The sequence below is a fragment of the Girardinichthys multiradiatus genome, chromosome 10 (genome assembly GCF_021462225.1).
Source record: "Girardinichthys multiradiatus isolate DD_20200921_A chromosome 10, DD_fGirMul_XY1, whole genome shotgun sequence".
Taxonomy (NCBI): domain Eukaryota; kingdom Metazoa; phylum Chordata; class Actinopteri; order Cyprinodontiformes; family Goodeidae; genus Girardinichthys; species Girardinichthys multiradiatus.
In genome coordinates, this window is record NC_061803.1 from 13,101,087 (window position 1) to 13,124,445 (window position 23,359).

Consider the following 23,359-nt stretch of genomic DNA (forward strand, 5'->3'; position numbering starts at 1 on the left):
CGTAGCTTCCTGTTTGGCTCCTTTGGTGGCGGGAGATCGCAGCATGGCAGTGCAGCCGAAGCAGAACCAGAACCTGTCAATGGACAGCGCGGCCGAACATGGCTTTCTGAACTTTATTTTCTCCATGCCGGAGAAACCGGACACCACCTTCAGGATATTCGACCGGAACGACTACTACACCGTCCACGGGAAGGACGCGCTATTTGCTGCCAAGGAGGTTTTCAAGACTAACGGAGTCATCAAATATCTGGGTTCAGGTAACAGGGATTAATTGCGGCTTTTCTTTGCACCGAGAACATTAAGCTGCTCGAAGCGTGCATTCAGTTTCTAGCTTGTTCATTTTGTTGTGTCATGATGCAGTAAGATATAGCTGCAAGTGGCTAATACATTAGCAGCATCCGGTGAAGGTTAAAGTTGGTTTACGATTATTCAGGACTACAAATGCATCTCAGTAAATGGAATATTATTGAAAATGTAACTTATTGCAGCAGCTGATTTAAGAAAGTGATTCATGTAGATTGATTAAACACACACACAGTGAAATATATTTCTGTTAATTTAGATGATTATGGCTTACAGCTAATGAAAAACCAAATTTAGGTTATCAGAAAATTTGAATATTACTTAAGACCCACTAAGGGTTAAATTAAAGAACTGAATTATTAAATATTATTATTATCAAATAATGAAATGTTAAGTTATGGCTTACACAATCAGTCAGTCCAGACTGTTCACAGATTTCTGCATCCAAGCATAATAATGTAAAGTTTAGTGGAAGGAAAAAGTGTTGAGAGGATTGTAAAGCAAAGCACATTTATGAGTTTGGGGGAAATAGAAGTGTGGACCGCAGGAATCATTCCTTCCTCCCTCCCTCTGTTGTGTTCCATCCTTTCTTGTGTCCCATCTTCTTCCTTCCTTCCAATCTCTTTTTTTTTCCTGGTTCCCTATTTGAATTCTGCCCACTATACAAATTGAAATTATTATTATTTGGGATTGGGAAAGTTGTGTCTGAAAAAGTCGGAGGAGGAACCATGTATTTATTTAGCTCTGAGGTTGCTTGTGTTCCATAAAATGTTTGCTTGTGGGACAATAGGGAGCCGTAAGCTGGAGAGCGTGATCCTACGCAAGCTCAACTTTGAGGCCTTTGTGAAGGAGCTGTTGCTGGTGAAGCAGTATAGAGTGGAGGTGTACAGGAACCACAGCAAGAGCAGCAAGGAGCATGACTGGAGGATCGAGTATAAGGTACAAAAAATTTGTCATACAACTATCAAAATTAGCTTGGAGCATAAAGTACAGAAAATTTTTCTATGGTTTTGTAATTCCAGTTTTATTTTTGCCTTGCTGCATTAATTCAATTCAATTCAGTTTATTTATATAGCGCCAATTCACAACACATGTTGTCTCAAGGCACTTCACAAAGCCAGGTACGTACATTCCGATTAATCCTAACCATTGAACAGTGCAGTCAGATTCAGTTATTTATTCAAATTGGATAAAACGTTTTTCTATCTAAGGAAACCCAGCAGATTGCATCGAGTCAGTGACTTGCAGCATTCACTCCTCCTGGATGAGCATGAAGAAACAGTGGACAGTCACTGGCGTTGACTTTGCAGCAATCCCTCATACTGAGTATGCATGTAGCGACAGTGGAGAGGAAAAACTCCATTTTAACAGGAAGAAACCTCCAGCAGAACCAGACTCAGTGTGAGCAGCCATCTGCCACGACCGACTGGGGGTTTGAGAGAACAGAGACAGAAAAAACACAGAAGCACTGATCCAGAAGTACTTTCTATGGGAAGGAAAAGTAAATGTTAATGGATGTAGCTCCTTTAGTCGTTTCACCTAGAAAGAAAGAACAGATAAACTCTGAGCCAGTTTTCAAGGTTAGAGTCTGAAAGAGAGCACATATAATTAGTTACAGTAAAAGCTCAGTCAATCGCCATGTCTAGGGGAGAGAAAGGGTTAAACACTGAAAGACAGGGCCAAGTGGATCATCTGTAGAAGGTGAGTATTAAGTTGTTGCCAGCAGAAGCTTGGACGATGCCCCCCTCCAGAAAGGTGTCACAGGTAGATACAGAGTTAGGCCAGGTGTAGCTTCTAGGAAGAGAAAAGAGAGAGAACATAAAGTTAAAAGCTGAAACAACAGCAAATAATGCAAAATTGGAGAGTAGTATGAGAATGTAGCAAAGAGAGTGAAAGTAGTCATTATGTCCTCCAGCAGCCTAAGCCTATAGCAGCATAACTACAGAGATAGCTCAGGATAACCTAAGCCACTCTAACTATAAGCTTTATCAAAAAGGAAAGTTTTAAGCCTAGCCTTAAAAGTACTCAGGGTGTCTGCCTCACGGACTAAAACTGGGAGCTGGTTCCACAGGAGAGGAGCCTGATAACTAAAGGATTTGCCTCCCATTCTACTTCTAGAGACTCTAGGAACCACCAGTAAACCTGCAGTCTGAGAACGAAGTGCTCTGTTAGGAACATATGGAACAATCAGATCTCTGATGTATGATGGAGCTAGATCATTGAGGGCTTTATATGTGAGGAGGAGAATTTTAAATTCTATTCTGGATTTAACAGGGAGCCAATGAAGGGAAGCTAAAGTAGGAGAAATATGATCTCTCTTTTTAATTTTCATCAGAACTCTTGCTGCAGCATTCTGAATCAGCTGAAGGCTTTTAACTGCATTTTATGGACATCCTGATAGTAAAGAATTACAATAGTCCAGCCTTGAAGTAACAAATGCATGGACTAGTTTTTCAGCGTCACTCCTGGATAGGATATTTCTAATTTTGCCTAATTAATTAATTATGCTTTTGTAACCCTAAAAGCCTGTAAAATTCTTTACGATTTGTAAATGTCAATTTTGTTGTTGTCACTCCATGATTTGGTTTAATAGCCCCAAATAAAATTTGTAATGGGAGAGAAGATGCTGATTGAGTTAGCAATGATTCTGAACTATCAGACATCTCTTTGATTCTCTTACCTACATAAAAAAACATCAGTAACCGTTAATAAAGTATGAAAGAAGAAATATCTGCAATGTTTTGTGAAATCTCATTATAATCTGTAAAATCTCACTGTGAAAATATAAAACACAAAACCAACTTTGTGCATCTATTCAGTGAGCAAAATCCCACCTTTAAAATGTAAATATTACAGGAAACCTCAAATATCCTCTTTAAAATAAATAATACTGAAGTAAGTGGTTATAAGTGTATTTAATATTATACAATAACAAAGAGGACAAACATAAAATGGTGGGGGGAAAAAATCAACGAATCACGGAACAACAGATCAGATTGTAGCGACTTCAGGAGACAAACTGCAAGCCGCTGAGTGGCTGAAGTTGGGCCGTTCCTTATCCGACGTGCTCGTAAAAAAAGGGTCCACTCAGGTCGAAAAAATGCCTTTTAATTACTTTATTAAGGAAAAATAAGCAACTAAGAATAACGTGTCCAAAGAATACGACTTAACGAACACAAATCACAAATAATCTCGACTGATAGCGGTCAACAAAAAATACAGCGGCCAACACACCCACTCTCCTCTCTCCCTTGACTCTCCGACAGGTGGGTTAATATGTCCAATCACCAAAACTCCGCCCCTATCTAGTTGACCCACATTGACATTGACAAACAGCAACAAAAAACAACAAATCCAAACAATCAAACATACAACTAACCACCCCAATTACATTTATGGCTCCTACACACCAGCCCCTAATTATGAAGTTACCACATAATAATTAAACTTTTAAAATCAGTAGGAGACATTTAGATTAAACCTGTTAAGACTTAAGTCCATACAAAATCTTTATTACACATAATATCTTCTTTTTCCTTTATTTTCTTCTTATTTTTTTTTTCTAAAAAGTGAAAAGGTTTAGTCTGGCCAGGATTCAATAAAAGTCAATAAAAGGATTCAATAAAAGTCCGTCCTTTGCTTCTTTAAGCAGGCAGAGTTTGGTTATTGGAAGATCCAACATGCTGTTCTTTGTTTTGATGTGCACCTGACGTACAAATCCTCTTATATCTGGAAACGTTTCCAGAAGTCTTTCAATTAGCCAAGAATTGCAAGGTGCTGTCCCATCCATAATAAGCACAATGTCACCGGGGACAAGATTGCGCTTAGCTCCAAGCCATCTCTGACGTTCCTGTAGCTGAGGTAAGTATTTTTCAACCCACCTTTTCCAGAACAAGTCAGACATATACTGAACTTGTCGCCATCGTCTTCATGCATACACATCTGCCTGTTGGAAATTTCCAGGTGGTAATGATGGTTGAGTCTTTAAGAGTAGCAGATGATTCGGTGTCAAGGCTTCAAGGTCGTTCAAGGCTTTATTAATTGGACGGCTATTAAGTATAGCTTCCACTTCACAGAAAACCGTCTGAAGGCACTCTTTATCTAGATGTTGCACATTTAAGGTGGAGTTCAGGACCTTCCGTATTGACCTGATCAGCCGCTCCCAGGATCCTTTAGGATTTGAACCAGCAGGAGGATTAAATGTCCATTTTATTCCCTTCAGCAGAAGGACACTGCTGATTTGTGACGGATTCCATTGTTGGATAGACATTCTTAACTCCCGCTCTGCTGCAATAAAGTTTGTCCCATTATCTGACCGAAACTCTTGGACTTGACCACGCCTTGCTATGAAACGCTTGAGATCGTTTATGAAGGAGTTTGTGTCCAGTTAAGCTGCAACCTCAATATGTATAGCTCTTATCGCCAGACAGGTAAAAATAACACAATACCTCTTCACAATATTTCTTCCGCTTCTCACTTCAAAGGGTCTGAAGGTAAATCAGACATTTGCTGGAAAGTTGGCTTAGCATTTATTCTTCGACAAATAATGCACTTTGACAAAATCCTTCTGATTGCTGAACTAGCACCGGTAATCCAGTATTTCTCTCGCAACTTGGACAGCATGTGATTACGCCCACCATGTCCTAGTTGTTGGTGGATGTCCCTTAGAAGAAGATCTGAAATGTGGAGATCTTGCTCTAATATTATGGAATGTTTAGATTTTACAGGCATAGATGATCTCCTTAGCTGGCCACCAACTCTCAGAATACCATCTTCCACCACCAGACAGAGTTTATAAATGTGACTAGCAGGTTTCACGTCTTTGCCTTCCTTAAGCCTTGAGATCTCCTCATCAAATGTCATTTTTTGACAGAACTTTATTATTTCTAGCTCAACTTTCTCTTATTTCCTTCACTGAAAGAAACCCATGGTCCGTTTTCTTTTTGACCACGTCCATTTTATCCTTCAGCAACTGCCTTTGTTGCTCAATGTTCAAATTCATCTCGACAAGATCCATAGTTATTTGTTTTCTGTTCTGACAACAGGACTGAAGCCAGTTCCTCAATCTCAAGATCCAAGTAACAGACCGTTTCAGATGAATCCTAGAGGAAAAATCATGAAACATCCAAGTCACTGGATTAAGATCTTCCCTCATCTGTAACAGATTGACTCCACAACTTTCTTGATCTCAGGATCCTCGATAGAAACTTCATGCACCTCATGTGAGGTAACAGGCCACTTACTTTCAGGTTCAAGCAGAAAGGCAGGCCCTAACATCTACAATGTGTTTGTGAGGAACGCATCCACTTTTGAACCTCTGGAGGCCACATCAGCAGGATTGCTTGAACTTTTAACATATTTCCACTGAGAGGGATGGGAAGTTTTCAGAATCGCATAAAATCTGTTCGCAACAAACACTTTAAATCTTGATGTCTCGTTTTTGATGTATTTTAACACGGATGCACCTTCTGTCTTTCAAATGCATATGCAGTTCTCTTTTCCATAACGCATCAATGCGACTTGCCATTTTGGCAGCAACGAGTTCCATGCGAGGAATTGTCACAGATTTCATAGGAGCCACTCTTTTCCCATGAGGAAAGCACTGTATACTTGGGAGTTTGCATTTTGTGATATCAAGTAGGTTACAGTCCCATATCCATGCTCACTTGCATGGTCCAACTGTGCACTGACCACTTCTCCAAAATCTGTTGGTTTCAAACACTTCTTGGGACTGAAATTTTCAACAAATTGGAGTTCTTGCAACCAGTTTGTCCATTCTTTGGCAGCGAATTTAGGTATAATGTCATCCCATTCACATGCCTTCTTGCTGAGGTCATCCAAATTTTTCTTGGCCAGTAAATCAATAGGGCTTAATATTCCTAAAGGATCATAGATGGAAAGAACGATGGACAGAATTCCTCTTCTGGTCAATGGTCTGTCTTTGATTATGATCTTAAATTAGAATGCATCTGACTGAATACACCATTCAACTCCGAGCACTCTCTCCACAGGCATAGTATCTTTGTTCATGTCCATCCTCTGAACATCCTTGGCTCGATGACTTTCAGGAATTTCAGCCAAAACAGATCGTCTGTTACTTATCCACTTTCTCAATTGGAAGCCACCTTTAGCACAAATGGAGACAAGCTCGTGATAAATTGACACTGCTTACTCTTCTGAGGTGACAGACACCAAGCAGTCATCCACGTAGAAAGAGTGGAACAAGTTATCCACAGCTTCTTTACTGAACCCATCCATATTGTCTTCTGCACATTTCCTTAAAGCACAATTGGCGCAACTTGGAGACGATGTCGCTCCAAAAAGGTGAACAGTCATTCTGAACTCTGCCAGATCTTTAGTTAGATCCCCTTCTGGCCATCATAGGTACCTCAATAAATCTGCATCTTCTGCTGGAACTTTGACTTGATGAAACATTGACTCAATATCAGCCATGATCACCACTGGTTCCTTTCTGAAACGAGTCACCACCCCAATCAATGAATTGGTCAAATCTGGACCGTATAGTAAATGTGCATTGAGTGATGTGCCTTGGAAACTGGCACCACAATCAAAGACGACTCTTATCTTGTGTTTCATGGGATGATAAATCCCATGAAGTGGACTCTTCCATTGCTTCTTTGCAGTTCATCGTTAGATACCCTTTCAGCAAAGCCTTTGATAACAATGTCATCCATGAAGGCAACAGAGTCTGCATGAAAGGAAGAATCCTTTTGAAGTCTCTTCTTCAGCTGTAAAGCCCCTGCTCCATAATCTTCTTGTTGTTTGGCATTAGAAGATCCTTCTCCCTCAATGGTAATCTGATCTGATAATGACCATTGTGTTGCTTTACAGAGCTTGTAACCGATTCCATAAACTTATGATCCTCTCTGAATAATCCTTGATGCTCTTTTGTGTTACACTCAGGAAAATCTGTCTTGAATTGCTGCTGGCAGAGTTCCTCCAACTTCACAATTGACAGTCTGTTTACTGTTAACTCTGGCAGCTCCTCATACGCTGCGTATCCACTTTCTCCTGTAAGTGGTCCATTAACAGTCCAACCAAGCAGTGTTCTGATTGCATAAGGACCGTCACCAACACTACATATGACTTCCAGAGGCGTTTAAAGCTTTAGGAACATTTATTCCGATCAACAACTCGATGTCAGCGTTTATCTCAGGAAGAGAAACATGTTTCAGGTGAGGCCAGCCTTGTATAGCCTGTTGTGTAGGAATATTTCCGCTTTGTAGAGGCATGCACCCCTGGGTATATATTTTAGGCAACTCACAAAAGTTCTCCTCTCTCAGCCCGGCCATATCCAAACCCGTAACAAGATGGCTACTCACAATCTTTTCTTGTCCCATCGTCCTTAAAAGTATGTGAGTTTTTCTTCCAGTGAGTCCTAGCTTGTGCATCAAGTTCTCTGTACAGAAGACTGCTGTACTACCCTGATCCAAATGTATAATACAGTAGGATGTTTAAGCCCACATTTTTCACAAGGTATCCATTTCCTGCAATCTTTACTGATATGTCCAATACACAAACAGCCAAAACAGATGCCTTTCTCCATAAAGAAGCCAATCTTCTCTTTGTGGGTCTTTTGTTCCAATCGTGCACATGATGCCAGAGCATGTCCTCTTCTACAATAAAAACACTTTCTCTGTGCTGTCAGAATATGTTCATTTACTTTCATATGTTGTTCTTTTTCCAGTGGAACATCATCTGTAACAAAACTACTCCCTTTTACCTTAACATGAGGATGTGATCCTTGTTTGTTCACACATTTATTCATTGTTGATAATGGAGCATCACTGATGTTTCCAAATACAGGGTCACGTAAGGTTTTCACTTGTCTCTCAATAAAGTTGACAATATCAGTAAAGTTAGCTCTCTGGTTGCATCTCTCTTGTAATTCACAGGCTGTAGTCCTCCATTTATCCCGCAGTTTGTACGGCAACTTTTTTATGACCAATATCATATTGACTGGGATGTCCAACTCATCCAGGTACTGTACTTCCTCCATTGCATTAGAACATCCTCTAAGGAAAAGACTGTATTCCTGAAGTAATGTTACATCATCAGTTTTTATTGGAGGCCATGAGAAAACCCGTTCCATGTAAGCATGTAAAATTTTCTGCTCATTCCCAAATTGCTCTCTCAATAAGGTTTTTGCTTTAATGTATCCGCTTTCAGGATTGAGTTGCTGGCAACTTCGCACAAGCTCCATTGGATGACCAGCAGTGTATTGTTCCAGAAAATATAGGCGATCACTGTACCTCTCTGTGTTGCTTTCAACTCCATTCTCGAAAGCTTTCAGAAATGCATGATACTTCAGTGGATCTCCATTGAAAACTGGAATTTCTCTTTTTGGTAAAGATGAAAGAGATTGTTGTTGGATCAATAATGTTGTTATTTCATTTTGTTTCCTCATTATGTCCAGCATATTGTTATGATCGTCCTCTCCTGAGCTATGATTCATATTTGGATTCCTCTGATGTTGAAATTGTGTTCTTTCTTGGTCAATAAACTGAGGTGCATTACTTTTATTAGACACAGGCATGCTATGCAACTGTTGTGATCCAGGATGTTCCTTAGGTCTTATTGCTGGATCGGAACATTCTTTTCTGTAGTTTTCACTTTTAGTTGTGAGACAAAGGATCTTGCATCAGCTGATAGAGAACAGGCCTTAATTGTTCCCTTTTTCACGTGAGTTCATTCCATCTGAAAGCTTCTTTGTTATGGACTTTTTTCCTCTTAATATGGAGGTTTGAGATTTTAATACACTCACTTTTGCCACATGAGCAGCAATCTCCTCATCCAGTTTGAGTTGTTCCTTCCGTTTTCTTAAAATTTGTTCTTCTTGATGTCTTTCTTTTAACAGTTTTTGTCTCACCATTAAAGCTGCCAAATCAGCTTCAGCTTTGAGACGAACATAAGTTGTTGAAGAAACAGATGATTTTCCTCCCGAAGCTGATTTACAGGTCCTTCTCAAAATATTAGCATATTGTGATAAAGTTCATTATTTTCCATAATGTCATGATAAAAATTTAACATTCATATATTTTAGATTCATTGCACACTAACTGAAATATTTCAGGTCTTTTATTGTCTTAATACAGATGATTTTGGCATACAGCTCATGAAAACCTAAAATTCCTATCTCACAAAATTAGCATATCATTAAAAGGGTCTCTAAACGAGCTATGAACCTAATCATCTGAATCAACGAGTTAACTCTAAACACCTGCAAAAGATTCCTGAGGCCTTTAAAACTCCCAGCCTGGTTCATCACTCAAAACCCCAATCATGGGTAAGACTGCCGACCTGACTGCTGTCCAGAAGGCCACTATTGACACCCTCAAGCAAGAGACACAGAAAGAAATTTCTGAACGAATAGGCTGTTCCCAGAGTGCTGTATCAAGGCACCTCAGTGGGAAGTCTGTGGGAAGGAAAAAGTGTGGCAGAAAACGCTGCACAACGAGAAGAGGTGACCGGACCCTGAGGAAGATTGTGGAGAAGGGCCGATTCCAGACCTTGGGGGACCTGCGGAAGCAGTGGACTGAGTCTGGAGTAGAAACATCCAGAGCCACCGTGCACAGGCGTGTGCAGGAAATGGGCTACAGGTGCCGCATTCCCCAGGTCAAGCCACTTTTGAACCAGAAACAGCGGCAGAAGCGCCTGACCTGGGCTACAGAGAAGCAGCACTGGACTGTTGCTCAGTGGTCCAAAGTACTTTTTTCAAATGAAAACAAATTCTGCATGTCATTCGGAAATCAAGGTGCCAGAGTCTGGAGGAAGACTGGGGAGAAGGAAATGCCAGAAGTCCAGTGTCAAGTACCCACAGTCAGTGATGGTCTGGGGTGCCGTGTCAGCTGCTGGTGTTGGTCCACTGTGTTTTATCAAGGGCAGGGTCAATGCAGCTAGCTATCAGGAGATTTTGGAGCACTTCATGCTTCCATCTGCTGAAAAGCTTTATGGAGATGAAGATTTCATTTTTCAGCACGACCTGGCACCTGCTCACAGTGCCAAAACCACTGGTAAATGGTTTACTGACCATGGTATCACTGTGCTCAATTGGCCTGCCAACTCTCCTGACCTGAACCCCATAGAGAATCTGTGGGATATTGTGAAGAGAACGTTGAGAGACTCAAGACCCAACACTCTGGATGAGCTAAAGGCCGCTATCGAAGCATCCTGGGCCTCCATAAGACCTCAGCAGTGCCACAGGCTGATTGCCTCCATGCCACGCCGCATTGAAGCAGTCATTTCTGCCAAAGGATTCCCGACCAAGTATTGAGTGCATAACTGTACATGATTATTTGAAGGTTGACGTTTTTTGTATTAAAAACACTTTTCTTTTATTGGTCGGATGAAATATGCTAATTTTGTGAGATAGGAATTTTGGGTTTTCATGAGCTGTATGCCAAAATCATCCGTATTAAGACAATAAAAGACCTGAAATATTTCAGTTAGTGTGCAATGAATCTAAAATATATGAATGTTAAATTTTCATCATGACATTATGGAAAATAATGAACTTTTATCACAATATGCTAATATTTTGAGAAGGACCTGTATGTGATGCACTTGCTCTGCTTTCCACGTTTGACACACTGTCACTTGGGTTTATATTGCTTTGCAGAACCTCTATTTTCTCTGAGGACACAGCTAACTTTGGCACTTGAAATTCATCATTCATTTCATCAGCAACAACAAAATTAGGTTCTTGAGGGTTTTCATTCTGAAGTAACTCATCAGGTTCATTCAGCCATTGTTCAACATTACCTTTAAATCTATTGCAGTATTCCATTATACTGCTAAACAATTCCAAATCCAAACAATCAAACATCCAACAAACCACCCCAGTTTCATTTATGGCTCCTACACAGATGTCCAGCTGTGTTTATTGTTTTGTGTTCCTTGCTTTTTAATACAGGCCTCTCCAGGAAACTTGACCCAGTTCGAGGACATTCTGTTTGGTGGTGGAACCGGAGGCGAAGGCTGCGCGGGGGTGGTCGCCGTACGGTTAAGCACAGGAGCCGACGGGCAGCGAGTGGTCGGGGTCGGCTACGTGGATGCGGCCCAGAGGATCATGGGGGTGTGTGAGTTTCCGGACAACGAGATCTTCTCCAACCTGGAGTCCCTGCTCGTCCAGATCAGTCCCAAAGAGTGTCTTTTGGCTCAGGGTGAATGCAGCGCGGATGGGAACAAGCTGCGGGAGGTGTGTTTGTGTTTAGCTCTTCTCGGAAAAACATAAACATCAGGGGCTTGTACAAGTAAGAAGAATCGGTGTTTTAGTGAGGTAACCTTGGATTCAGTTTTAAGGTTTTTATGAAAACTCTGACTTAGATGCAGCTTCTTCTGTTATTTGCTATCATTACGCTGATTTCTTGATAAGAGATCACACATAAAATGGCAAATGTTAGTGCATAGGCGGAGTTGAGGTGCGATTGTTGAGTGATGACACTGGTTGGTTTTACTGTGTCTGTGCAGGTGGTACAACGTGGCGGTGTGCTGGTCTCTGACAGAAAGAGAGCAGAGTTCAGCAGCAAGGACATCGTCCAGGATCTCAACAGGCTACTGAGATCTAAGAGAGGAGAGACTGTGGCGAGCAATACGCTGCCCGAACTGGACAAGCAGGTGACGACGAAAGAAAATATATTTTTGTGCTTAGTTTTTTTTTCCCTATTAGGGAAATTAATATTGATAGGCTATTCGGCTTTTTTTTTTCTTGTTTAGCTTTGGCTCAAGTGATAAAATCGGTCTTGTTTGCAGTTTTGGAGCTTTTGTCACTTAAAACAAAAGTATACTGTACAGTTAAAGTAAAACGTGCCAAATCATATGAAACATTTGTACTTTACTGAGTTTTTTTATTTTTTTATTTTGTGGCACTAGTGGCCTTTATTTTGTAAGTTGACCGACAGGAAAGTGGGTGCTGTCTGTCTATGTCCGACCGTTCTATTTAAATTAATTTACAAGTTTTTCTCACAGTTGTCTTTTTTCATGCCAAGGCTGATGTTGGGGACATAGAAATCTTTTTGAAAAATGTGCAGTGGCGCCAGTCAGCTTGCCTCCACTCTTCTCGGTTTGTTATGGTTAATTTTGATCTTTTCTTTGTTCAAGTCTCTGAAGTATTTTCTCCAGTATGTCACCAAAAGTCTCTAAATTCGGTGCATTCCTACCAAACTACCATTAAAAGACAGAAAGTTGAACAGAGAACTGTTCCTGTTCCTACTGATGATTTTTTACTTAATCTTCAGGAGTGCTTCGATTGCACTGACAAGGATGTGTTTAAATACTCTGGTTTGAACTTGGACTATTTATCTGGATTCCTTTCTTTTTGTTATAAATTGCTGGAGGCTTTACCTAAACAAAGTGATACAGATAAAACATACATATTTTGTTTTGCCTCATATTATAATTGTCTCCTTCATATAAGCCAAAATATGACTTGTGCACAAACGACTGCATCTCAGGAGACCCATCTGTGAAACTTCCAAAGTTTGCAGATACCACTGTTGTTGGTCTGATCCAGGACTGATGAGTCTGCATACAGACATGAGGTGGATCGGCTGGTTTACTGGTGCGATCAGAACCACCTGGAACTTAACCTGCTCAAAACAGTGGAGATGATGGTGGACTTCTCGAAAACCCCCACTGCTTCCCCTCACCGTCCTCAGTAACACTGTGTCGACTTTGGATCACTTCTGGTTCCTCTGCAGACCCCACACACTGTGGACACAAATTGTTTAGACTTTTACCTTCAGGTCGGCGCTACAGAGCGGTCTTGTAACCAGCTGCCACAAAGTTTCTTTCCCCAGGCTGTCTCTCTGATAAACACCAGATCAATACCATGAATATTTGCTCTAATTCTTTCTCTTTTGTAAAAACACGATATATAAATATTTACAAAAATATTTTATTTAGGTGGAACCAAAGCCAAATTCTGTGTTTGTGGACAGGAAGATGGCGAATAAAGCTGATTCTGATTCTGAAATGGAATCTGTGTGGGTTTTTTCTCAGGTCGCCATGTCATGTTTGGCTGCGGTGGTGCGATTCCTCGAGCTTCTGTCCGATGAGTCCCACTTCAACTCTTTTAGCCTCACCACATTGGAGCTGGGTCAGTACATGAGGCTGGACAACGCTGCCGTCAGAGCTCTCAACCTCTTCCAGGTCAGTGACCATAACCAGAGTTGTGGGATTTAATAGTTTTAGCCAGTGGTCAGAATCTTGTGGAAGAGTGAAATGGAACAGAATCCAAGCAGCTTGAGGTCCAGTGTGAAGTTTTCATCAGTCAATGATGATTTGGGGTTCCATGTCATCTGTTTCTCTTGGGTTTCTGAAATCCACAATCAATGGAGCCATCTATTGTGAAGTTTTAGAGCACTTCACCTTTACTTCTTTTCCATTTCTGGGACACAAAATTTTGGGCTTTCAGTTGCTGTGAGCCACGATCATCAAACTAAACAAAAAAATATACACTGCTCAAAAAAAATAAAGGGAACACTTAAACAACACAATATAAATCCAAGTAAATCAAACTTCTGTGAAAACAAACTGTCCACTTAGGAAGTAACACTGATTGACAATCAATTTCACATGTTGTTCAAATGGAAAAGACAACAGGGGGACATCTTTGGCGATTAGCAAGACACTCAATAAAGGAGTGGTTCTGCAGGTGGGGACCACAGACCACTTCTCAGTACCTATGCTTTCTGGCTGATGTTTTGGTCACTTTTGAATGTTGGTGGCTCAGGTAGTGCAGCTCATACAGGATCAATGCTAGCTGTGGCAAGAAGGTTTGCTGTGTCTGTCAGCGTAGTGTCCAGAGCCTGGAGGCAATACCAGACAGGCCAGTACACCAGGAGACGTGGAGGAGGCCGTAGGAGGGCAACAACCCAGCAGCAGGACCGCTACCTCCGCCTTTGTGCAAGGAGGAACAGGAGGAGCACCGCCAGAGCCCTGCAAAATGACCTCCAGCGGGCCACAAATGTGCATGTGTCTGCACAAACGGTTAGAAACCGACTCCATGAGAATGGTATGAGGGCCTGACGTCCACAAATGGGTGTGGAGGACTCTTGGAATTTGCCAGAGAACACCAGGATTGGCAAATTTGCCACTGGCGCCCTGTGCTCTTCACTGATGAAAGCAGGTTCACACTGAGCACATATGACAGACGTGACAGAGTCTGGAGACACCGTGGAGAGCCATCTGCTGCCTGCAACATCCTTCAGCATGACCGGTTTGGCAGTGGGTCAGTAATGGTGTGAGGTGGCATTTCTTTGGAGATCCTCAGACCCCTTGTGAGACCATATGCTGGTGCGGTTGGCCCTGGGTTCCTCCTAATGCAGGACAATGCTAGACCTCATGTGGCTGGAGTGTGTCAGCAGTTCCTGCAAGATGAAGACATTGAAGCTATGGACTGGCCCGCCTGTTCCCCAGACCTGAATCCGATTGAGCACATCTGGGACATCATGTCTCGCTCCATCCACCAACGTCACGTTGCACCACAGACTGTCCAGGAGTTGGCAGATGCTTTAGTCCAGGTCTGGGAGGAGATCCCTCAGGAGACCATCCACCGTCTCATCAGGAGCATGTCCAGGCGTTGTAGGGAGGTCATACAGACACGTGGAGGCCACACACAATACTAAGCCTCATTTTGACTTGTTTTAAGGACATTACATCAAAGTTGGATCAACCTGTATCGTGTTTTTCCACTTTAATTTTGTGTGTGACTCCAAATCCAGGCCTCTATTGGTTAATAAATTTGATTTCAAAGTATTAAATGAGTATTTCATTCATTCAGATCTAGGATGTGTTATTTGAGTGTTCCCTTTATGTTTTTGAGCAGTGTAGCTTGAAATATATGAGTTTGTTGGTAATATATCTAAGTAATGAGTTTCACTTTTTGAATTGAATTACAATTACCTCAACTAGTCGTTGCAGCTCTACCGCTGGCTGAACCAGTTGGATCTTTATTATCCAGTTTTCTGTTTATGCTGTGGGAATTCACAACTAGTCATTTAGGAAAGTGATTACCAGCATTTGTGTCAGAAACCCATGGCTGGTCAAGAAGCACCAAGTTGGAGGTCTGTTTAACCAGGTGAAAGAAGATGGTTCAGGCAGTTTGTGTTCTCATTATTCCCTCTTTTGATTGGCTTTTAAAAATTGTGGGTATCCTTAAAATCAGCACACAACTGAGGTATGTAATTTTTGGCTACCATTTCAGGTCAAGTTCAGTTATATTAATAAATATTACCTCAAATTCAGTTCCCGTCCTGGATGTTTGCTCTGGAGATCGATTCATTTTTGACGTGTTCACACTGTTCCCTTCAGGGTTCGCCTGACGACACCAGTGGAGCTCATTCATTGGCTGGTTTGTTGAACAAGTGCCGTACTCCACAGGGTCAGCGGTTGGTCAACCAGTGGATCAAACAGCCACTTATGGACAAAACCAAAATAGAGGAAAGGTACAAAAGGCAGCATCTTTCAAATCTTTATCTCACTTTGAACACTGATGTTGGATTTTTAGATGATGACTGTAAAGCTGTAGTAGTAACTGACAAATAAATGCTTTAAAATTATGGCAGACTTGGAGAGCGCCGGTCCGTTGTGGTAAAGCGAGAGCTTAGCCTTTCAAGTTGCCGATTGGTGTAGGTTTCTTCCCTCACCTATGGTCATGAACTTTGGGTCATGATCCCGGATACAAGCCTGGCCACCCTCCGTGGGGTGGCCAGGCACTCCCTTAGAGATAGGGTGAGGAGCTCGGCCATCCAGGACGAGCACTGAGAAGAGCTGCTGCTCCTCCACATTGAAAGGTGTCAGCTGAGGCGGCTCGAGCAGCTGTTTCAGATGACCCCTGGACACCTTCTTCGGGGGGTGTTCCAGATATGTCCCACCGGGAGGAGGCCCTGGACATGCTGGAGGGACTATGTCTCTGCTGGCCTGGGAACGCCTTGGGAGCTAGACAAGGTGTCTAGGGAGAGGAAGGACCGGGCGTCTCTGCTGAGATCGCTGCCCCCGTGACTCCTCCCTGGATAAGCAGAAGACAAAGACTTGAATTTAGACCTGGTTATGGGTAATTGACAGTATGCTGAGATAGTCATCCAAGCTTTATAAGTCAAATAAAATCTATCGCTGTGTTTAAGAAGCGTTGTCAAGATTATTGTAAATTCATCCATTACAAGTTATTTGCAGAAAATCCAAGCCAGGGTAATTTTCTGCTGCAAGTATTCAGCTCCCCCTCTTTCTACTGCATCTACCAGGGTACAAAAAAAACCAGATCGCCTTGCTAATAATTGACACCAAATAGTGTGGTTTTTGCTTTACCCTGAACCTTTGGGGTGAAGCTATAAGTGCATTGTCCTGTAGGAATCTTTAAAGCAACCAGGGTGGCTTGTGTTTGTGTGATTAGACTAGACCTTGTGGAGAGTTTTGTGTGCGATTCCGAGCTGAGACAGACTTGTCAGGAGGATCTGCTGCGACGCTTTCCAGACCTTCACCGCCTGGCCAAAAAGTTTCACCGTCACACAGCGACGCTGCAGGACTGCTACCGCGTCTACCAGGCCGTTAGCCACATCCCCACTCTCATCATGGCTCTGGAGAGAGACTCAGGTATGCACTGGGTTTTGGACCAGCAGGCCTCTGCAGATCTGGGACTATGAAACTCGTCGATTTATTTGTGTTTAAAGGCAGCTACAAGGTGTTGCTGGACGCGGTGTTCATCTCGCCTCTCGCAGACCTACAAACGGATTTCATCAAGTACCAGGAGATGATTGAAACCACTCTGGACATGAATCAGGTGTGGTTCATTGTGAAGATCCAATATGTTGTTCTGTGTTGAACTCCATCTTCAAGATTTATTTCTCCTTTTGTATTTGGCAACACATGTAGATCGACCACCACGAGTTCCTGGTGAAGGCATCGTTCGATCCCGTTTTGAGTGAGCTGAGAGAGAGGATGGATGCGCTGGAGAAAAGCATGCAGACTGTGCTGAACAGTGCAGCCAGAGAATTAGGTGATCACAACATGTAGAAGCACACAACTGAAAACATACTATTCCACAGAAGACAGGAATTTAGTATTAAAATTAAAGAGGGTTAGTTGTCTAAAGAGACTCTCTTAGGTTTGCTGTGAAAGAAAGATTTTGCAAATCCTTTTCAGCACATGATTGCCATGTGCTGTAATTTATTAAAGCTATTAATTGGGCTCCCGACCTTCTCAGGTGCCTGTGGAGCTGTTCTGTGGTCTTATTCAGATGACTACACTAATATTCCTTGTCTTACTGATACTTCAGTGATGTTAAAATGGTGTTGGAGGTGTGTCCAATAGAGGGACGGTTCTACCAATTGACTAGTGGAAGAATTTTAAGAGCAAACAAGAAAGAAATCTGTTAGTTATTTAAATGCTGCAGTGAAAACCTTCGTGCTTCTTGTCTAATTTGAAGTCTTCTTTATGTTCTAGAGAGTGGTTTAGCCCAGATGGACAGTAATATGTGGTATAATGTTAAAAACAACAGGGGCACAGTGTAAAAAACTGAGTACACCCCACAATTCATTAGCTTTATGAACCAGATGGAGCACCAACAACTTGAAGTAACAAGTTGTAAATGTCTTCTGTGTGTCCTTATGCAGTCTGGAGAAAAGTATCCATGCGTCCATCCTTTCATCCATCTGCTTTTCCATCTTTCGATCTGTCCCATCAGTCTGTCCAACCATCCATCTATTTCCATTAGTCTATCCTTTCACCGCTCTGTCCATCCATCTGTCTCTTCATCCATTTGTTTTCCATTTTGTGTGCACTCTGATTTTATTTTTTTGCAGGCTCCATCATTATTGACCTACCACTTCTAAATTCACAGTCAGGTTTAGTATTAGTACTTTAAAATGGGCTGAGAACTTGAAAAATTGAGCCTGTATAAGTATGAAGTTTTCAAGTGAAATAAAATGCAAGAGATATTTTTTATTTGGATCACTTTTTGAAGACATTTATACAAACTTTTGTGTTGCAGGTCTAGAAGCTGGTAAAACTGTGAAGCTGGAGTCCAACGCCATGTTGGGCTTCTACCTGAGAGTCACTTGCAAGGAGGAGAAAAGTCTGAGGAACAACAAGAAGTTCACCACGCTGGATGTTCAGAAGAACGGAGTCCGCTTCACAAACAGGTCCATGCTCACACGTCTATATGTGTCAGCCCTCTCCGCACCCCACCCAGGGGTGCTAATGCGCTGACCCCTGAAATCTCTCCATCACGTATCTGCAGCAAGCTGAGCTCTTTGAACGAGGAGTACACCAGGAACAGAGAGGAGTACGAGGAGGCCCAGAACGCCATCGTCAAAGAGATCATCATCATCGCCTCAGGTACGGATTTTCATCACATGCTGTGCGTGGTGTCATGACAGCATGGCATTGATTTAACCAGCAGAAGGATCTGTGGTGTACGTGCAAATGATGAATGCTTGTAAACCGCTTTAGGCACTTTTCACTAAATGATTTCACCCACATTCTTCGAAAGATTACTAAATTATACAGTCCTTTTAAGGCCTAATTATTGTTCCTTTGGGTGAGGTTTTGGTCAGCTAGCATTTTTGTATCAAATGGATCTCATTTGGTAGGCGGCACATACTCCAGTCTTTCATCTGTGACCGTTAGTTCACTGTTTTTGTTGCTTGTGTGCCACCAGGTTACGTGGATCCCCTTCAGACGCTGAGCGACGTCATCGCACAGCTCGACGCGGTGGCGAGCTTTGCCGTGGCCTCCGTGTCCGCTCCAGTACCGTACGTCCGGCCCCAACTCCTGGATGATGGCCGCAGGCGTCTGGAGCTGCTGCAGGCCAGACATCCTTGCATGGAGACGGATGCAGACACCGCCTTCATACCCAACGACATCACCTTCGTCCAGGGGGAGAGGAGCTTCTATATTATAACAGGTGGACATGCTGCAGCAGAGGATGTGACCATTTTTTCCTAACTGTCTGACCAAAATTATTTCTGTTTGCTAAATGCCAGAATAATTAGAAAATGTATTTGTGACAAGAACTAAGATTGCTATGGCGGCAAACAATTTTAAAAAGCCCAGATGATGATGTTATGGCTTTATATGCTTCAAATAGGTTCATTCAAAACATTTGAGTTAAACGAAGGCACATCTGTGAATGCATTTTAAGGCAACACCTCAAACACACTACCTGTAAGACATCATGGGAAAAAAATCAAAAGAAATGACCTCAGCTGTGGTGGTGGCTGCATCACGATTTAGTTGAAGACATCAGACAGGAATTTAGAGCTTTGACACAAATGCATCTTCCAAATGGACAGTGACCCCAAGTATACCACCAAATTAGTTACAATTAAGGACAACACTGTCAGTGATTCCATTACAAAGCCATAATCAGTTCCATAGAAAATGTATGAAAGTGTGTGAGAACAAGCGGCCTACAAACCTGGCTTAGTAAATTCCAGCAACTATTGTGAGAGCTTGTAGAAGGATATTTAAAACCTTTGGCCCAAGTCATACAGTTTAAAAGGCAATTCTACCAAATACTAAGAGAATGTATGTAAATGTCTGATGTGTTTTTATAGTAAGTGTAAATATATGGTTTCATCTGTATATTGTTTTGTGTTTACAGGACCGAATATGGGTGGAAAGTCCACGTTTATCCGGCAGGTGGGTTTGATCGCGCTGATGGCTCAGATCGGCTGCTTCGTGCCATGCGAGAAGGCGGAGCTCAGTGTGATTGACAGCGTCCTGGCCCGAGTGGGAGCAGGAGACAGCCAGGTGAAGGGAGTGTCCACCTTCATGTCTGAGATGTTGGAAACTGCTGCCATCCTGCGGTGAGAACAAACACACCTCCTCAGAACCCCCATGATGGAAACACAAGCATCTCTTCTTAACCTCTACTTCGTGCCTGCAGCTCGGCCACGGAAAACTCCCTCATCGTCATCGACGAGCTCGGCAGGGGAACCTCTACGTACGACGGCTTCGGGCTCGCCTGGGCCATCAGTGAACACATTGCTTCCAAAATCAACTGCTTCTGCCTCTTCGCCACGCACTTCCACGAGCTGACATGCCTAGCGACGCAACAGCCGTCCGTCTACAACCTGCATGTCACCGCCCTGACGTCATACAACACGCTTACGATGCTGTACAGAGTCAAACCAGGTCAGCACTGGAGAGAGGGATGGGTGGATGGAGAGATGGATAGAAATAAATTGGGAGGGCTTAAACTACACCCTGAACACACCATCCCCACTGTAAAACAGCATCATGCTGTTCGGATGCTGTGAATTGATCTTAAATATTGCTGGTATTGGCAGCTTGTAGTTTAATCAAAAATCTCATAACTGTGCTGAGCAATGAAAGAGGCAGCAGACATAACTCTGTAGGAAAACCGATTCTTTTCAGGAGCGATTGACATCTGTTGCGCTTAATTTGTAAATACCAATATTTCAGAATGCTTCCTTTCATTCGCTCTTCTATACTGAGTTAAAACCCCCACAGTGAAAACGTACTGTTGCTAATGCAGATGATCAGATTTCCCTTAATGCATTTAACTGCCAGAGAAGTCATAACCTTTAACTGCGTCGGTAGGGTGCATTCATGGACTGGAAAAAATGGGATTTTTGAGCCAGACCAGCTGAAAAGTGTCTGGCTCCATTCTTAATCATTGTCCTGTTGATGACCTGTCCCATCTTCATCTGTCAAATAGATGGTATCAAATTTAACTCTTTAGCATAAGAGGTAGGACTTTATGATCGACTAAATTATCACAGTGTGCATGAGATGGGCCACCAGTCTTTACATCCAATAGGCTGTTTTTGTGCTCACTTCCCCTGAATAAGATTTATCTGAGCTGCAAATCCTGGTTGAACTTAACTAAACATATAACCTATGAAAACTGGGTTTTACTTTTCCAATTTTGGGATTTTAGAGCAAAGAGAAATAATACAATGAGACACAAAACAAAGTGTCTTCAGTAAAGCAAACCAAGTTGTCCTTCCATTAAAATGTACAAAAACAATTGATAACCCCTGTGAAAACAAAAATCATCTTTGTGCCATTTAGTTGTAAAAGCTCTGTGCAGGTGAAGAAAAGCATGTAGAGAAAGGGTCGTTGGAGACCCCAGTATAACTGCTGATTTCTGTTAACACTCACCTGTATGTTACAGCCTAGCAAACTATACAAAGTCATGCTTTCATAGAGATGTGACCAAGGTGATCACTTAATGAAGTGCATTTGATAAGCAGCATCTGAATCTCACTTAAGTACTATATTAAAGTAAGGCTGTATTTAGTTTTTCCAATGACTGCATCCTTACTATCTCATAAAGCAATAGAATAACAATTTACTTCTCTGGGGTTAACCTCTTTATACACTTCAGATATTTTTGATTTTGATAAAAAGAAGAACTGCAATTTCTCAACTAAATAAACTCAAACAGCTGAATTGTCTTTCCCAGGTGTTTGTGACCAGAGTTTTGGGATCCACGTTGCTGAGCTGGCTTGCTTCCCTCCGTCAGTCCTGGCGGTGGCGAGGGACAAGGCAGAGGAACTGGAGGAGTTCCAGGAACCTGCGGGGGATGATTCAAAGCAGGAGGAAGAGCTAGAGGTCAAGAGACGGCGGACTGATAAGCAAGTAAGACTCGATTTTTTTTATTTTGTCTCCCCACAATTTTTCGGTATGGCATGTAGCACTCACCAAACAGCAAGAGCAGCAAGGTAGATTCTGAGAGCATGTTTGTTTTTACAAGCATATACACAAGGGGAATAAATATTCCATGTTTGTTGGACTTGTAAAAACAGCTTACCGTAACACAAGGTCAAACTTTGAAGTTAGAGTTGTAGTAGGAATGCAATTCCTTCGAGACAGCCGCTGTGTGAATGTATAACCGTTGCTTCAGGTGGGAGGATCTATCTAGAGGATAACTATTAGTTGTGCACTCCACATATCTGGACTTTATTGAAGAGTGGCACGAGAAAAGCCTTTGTTGAAATGAAGCAACAAGAAGTCCCGTTGGCATTCGCGCAGGGGATACAGGAAACATTTGGCAGAAGATGCTCTGGTCAGATAAGACTACAATAAAACTCTTTGAACTATATGCAAACACCCTATGTTTGATGGAAAACTAACACTGCTCATCACCCTAAATGCAACATCCCCATTGTTAAACATAGTGGTGGCAGCATCATGCCGTGGGTGGGCTGGTTAAAGTTAATAGGAAGATGGTTGGATGGGAAGCTGCAGGTTCACTTTCCGGCAGAGCTATGACCCCAAACACACAGCACGAGCTACAATGGAATGGTTTAGATCAAAGAATATCAATGTGTTAGAATGGCCTAGTCAAAGTCCAGATCTAAATCCAATTGACAATCTATGACAAGATTCAATAATTGATGCTCACGGACAGTTTTCATGCAGTCTGACTGAGCTTGAGGCATTGATGAATCAGGATGGCCAAAAACTTCAGTCTCCAGATGTGTAAAGCGGTTAGTTGTACCCAAAAAACCTGTAGCTGAAATCACAGCGAAAGGTGGTTCTATAACGTATTGTATCAGGTTGGCTAAAACTAATATACACCACACTTTTCAGATTTTAATTTCTAAAAAACGTTCACTTCACAATAATACACTTACTCAATCATGCTGTGTGTGGAGAGAACAAAAGCTGCATGTTGGTCTTTTATGGCTCTTTATTATTTTTTGCTTTTCCCACGATTCTTACAATTTATACCTAATAATCTTTGTCTCACCTCTTTTTCAGGTGGGAGAAAACTTGATCCAGGACTTTCTGCAGAAGGTGAAGGCACTTCCTGTTGCCACCATGACTGAGGAGGAGGTAAAAGTGGACCTCAGGAGAATGAAGCAGGATTTGGTCGCCAAAAACAACACGTACATCAGCGAGATACTTGCTCGCTGCGCTCCTGTAAAAATGGCCTGATTATTTTTTATTCTCTTTTTTTCATTCTCATGTTCTGTTCCCTGCTACATTTAAAGCTCATGTTTACTGTATGGAACAACACTAGTGCGCCTATAATGTAAAGTTTTTCAATAAAGAATTTCTTTAA

The 23,359-nt window shown here is 42.1% G+C and overlaps 1 protein-coding gene across 1 annotated transcript; it reads left to right on the forward strand.

Moving 5' to 3' along the window:
- On the forward strand, positions 1-23,359 carry msh2 (mutS homolog 2 (E. coli)). Its single transcript, XM_047375993.1, has 16 exons — positions 1-257; positions 1,094-1,242; positions 11,237-11,521; positions 11,794-11,940; positions 13,324-13,473; positions 15,637-15,770; positions 16,715-16,914; positions 16,992-17,101; positions 17,194-17,317; positions 18,311-18,461; positions 18,560-18,657; positions 18,980-19,225; positions 19,925-20,129; positions 20,210-20,457; positions 21,755-21,930; positions 23,056-23,359. The coding sequence occupies exons 1-16, from the start codon at positions 44-46 to the stop codon at positions 23,230-23,232; spliced, it is 2,814 nt and encodes a 937-aa protein (XP_047231949.1). The 5' UTR covers positions 1-43; the 3' UTR covers positions 23,233-23,359.

What these genes read in the sequence shown, in the direction of transcription:
- msh2 (XM_047375993.1), top strand. Translation starts at nt 44, where the DNA reads ATGGCAGTGCAGCCGAAGCAGAACCAGAACCTGTCAATGGACAGCGCG. An exon ending in GAGCTTCTATATTATAACAG is followed by an intron (nt 19,226 to 19,924) that starts GTGGACATGCTG and finishes TTGTGTTTACAG; the next exon opens with GACCGAATATGGGTGGAAAG. An exon ending in GACGGCGGACTGATAAGCAA is followed by an intron (nt 21,931 to 23,055) that starts GTAAGACTCGAT and finishes CCTCTTTTTCAG; the next exon opens with GTGGGAGAAAACTTGATCCA.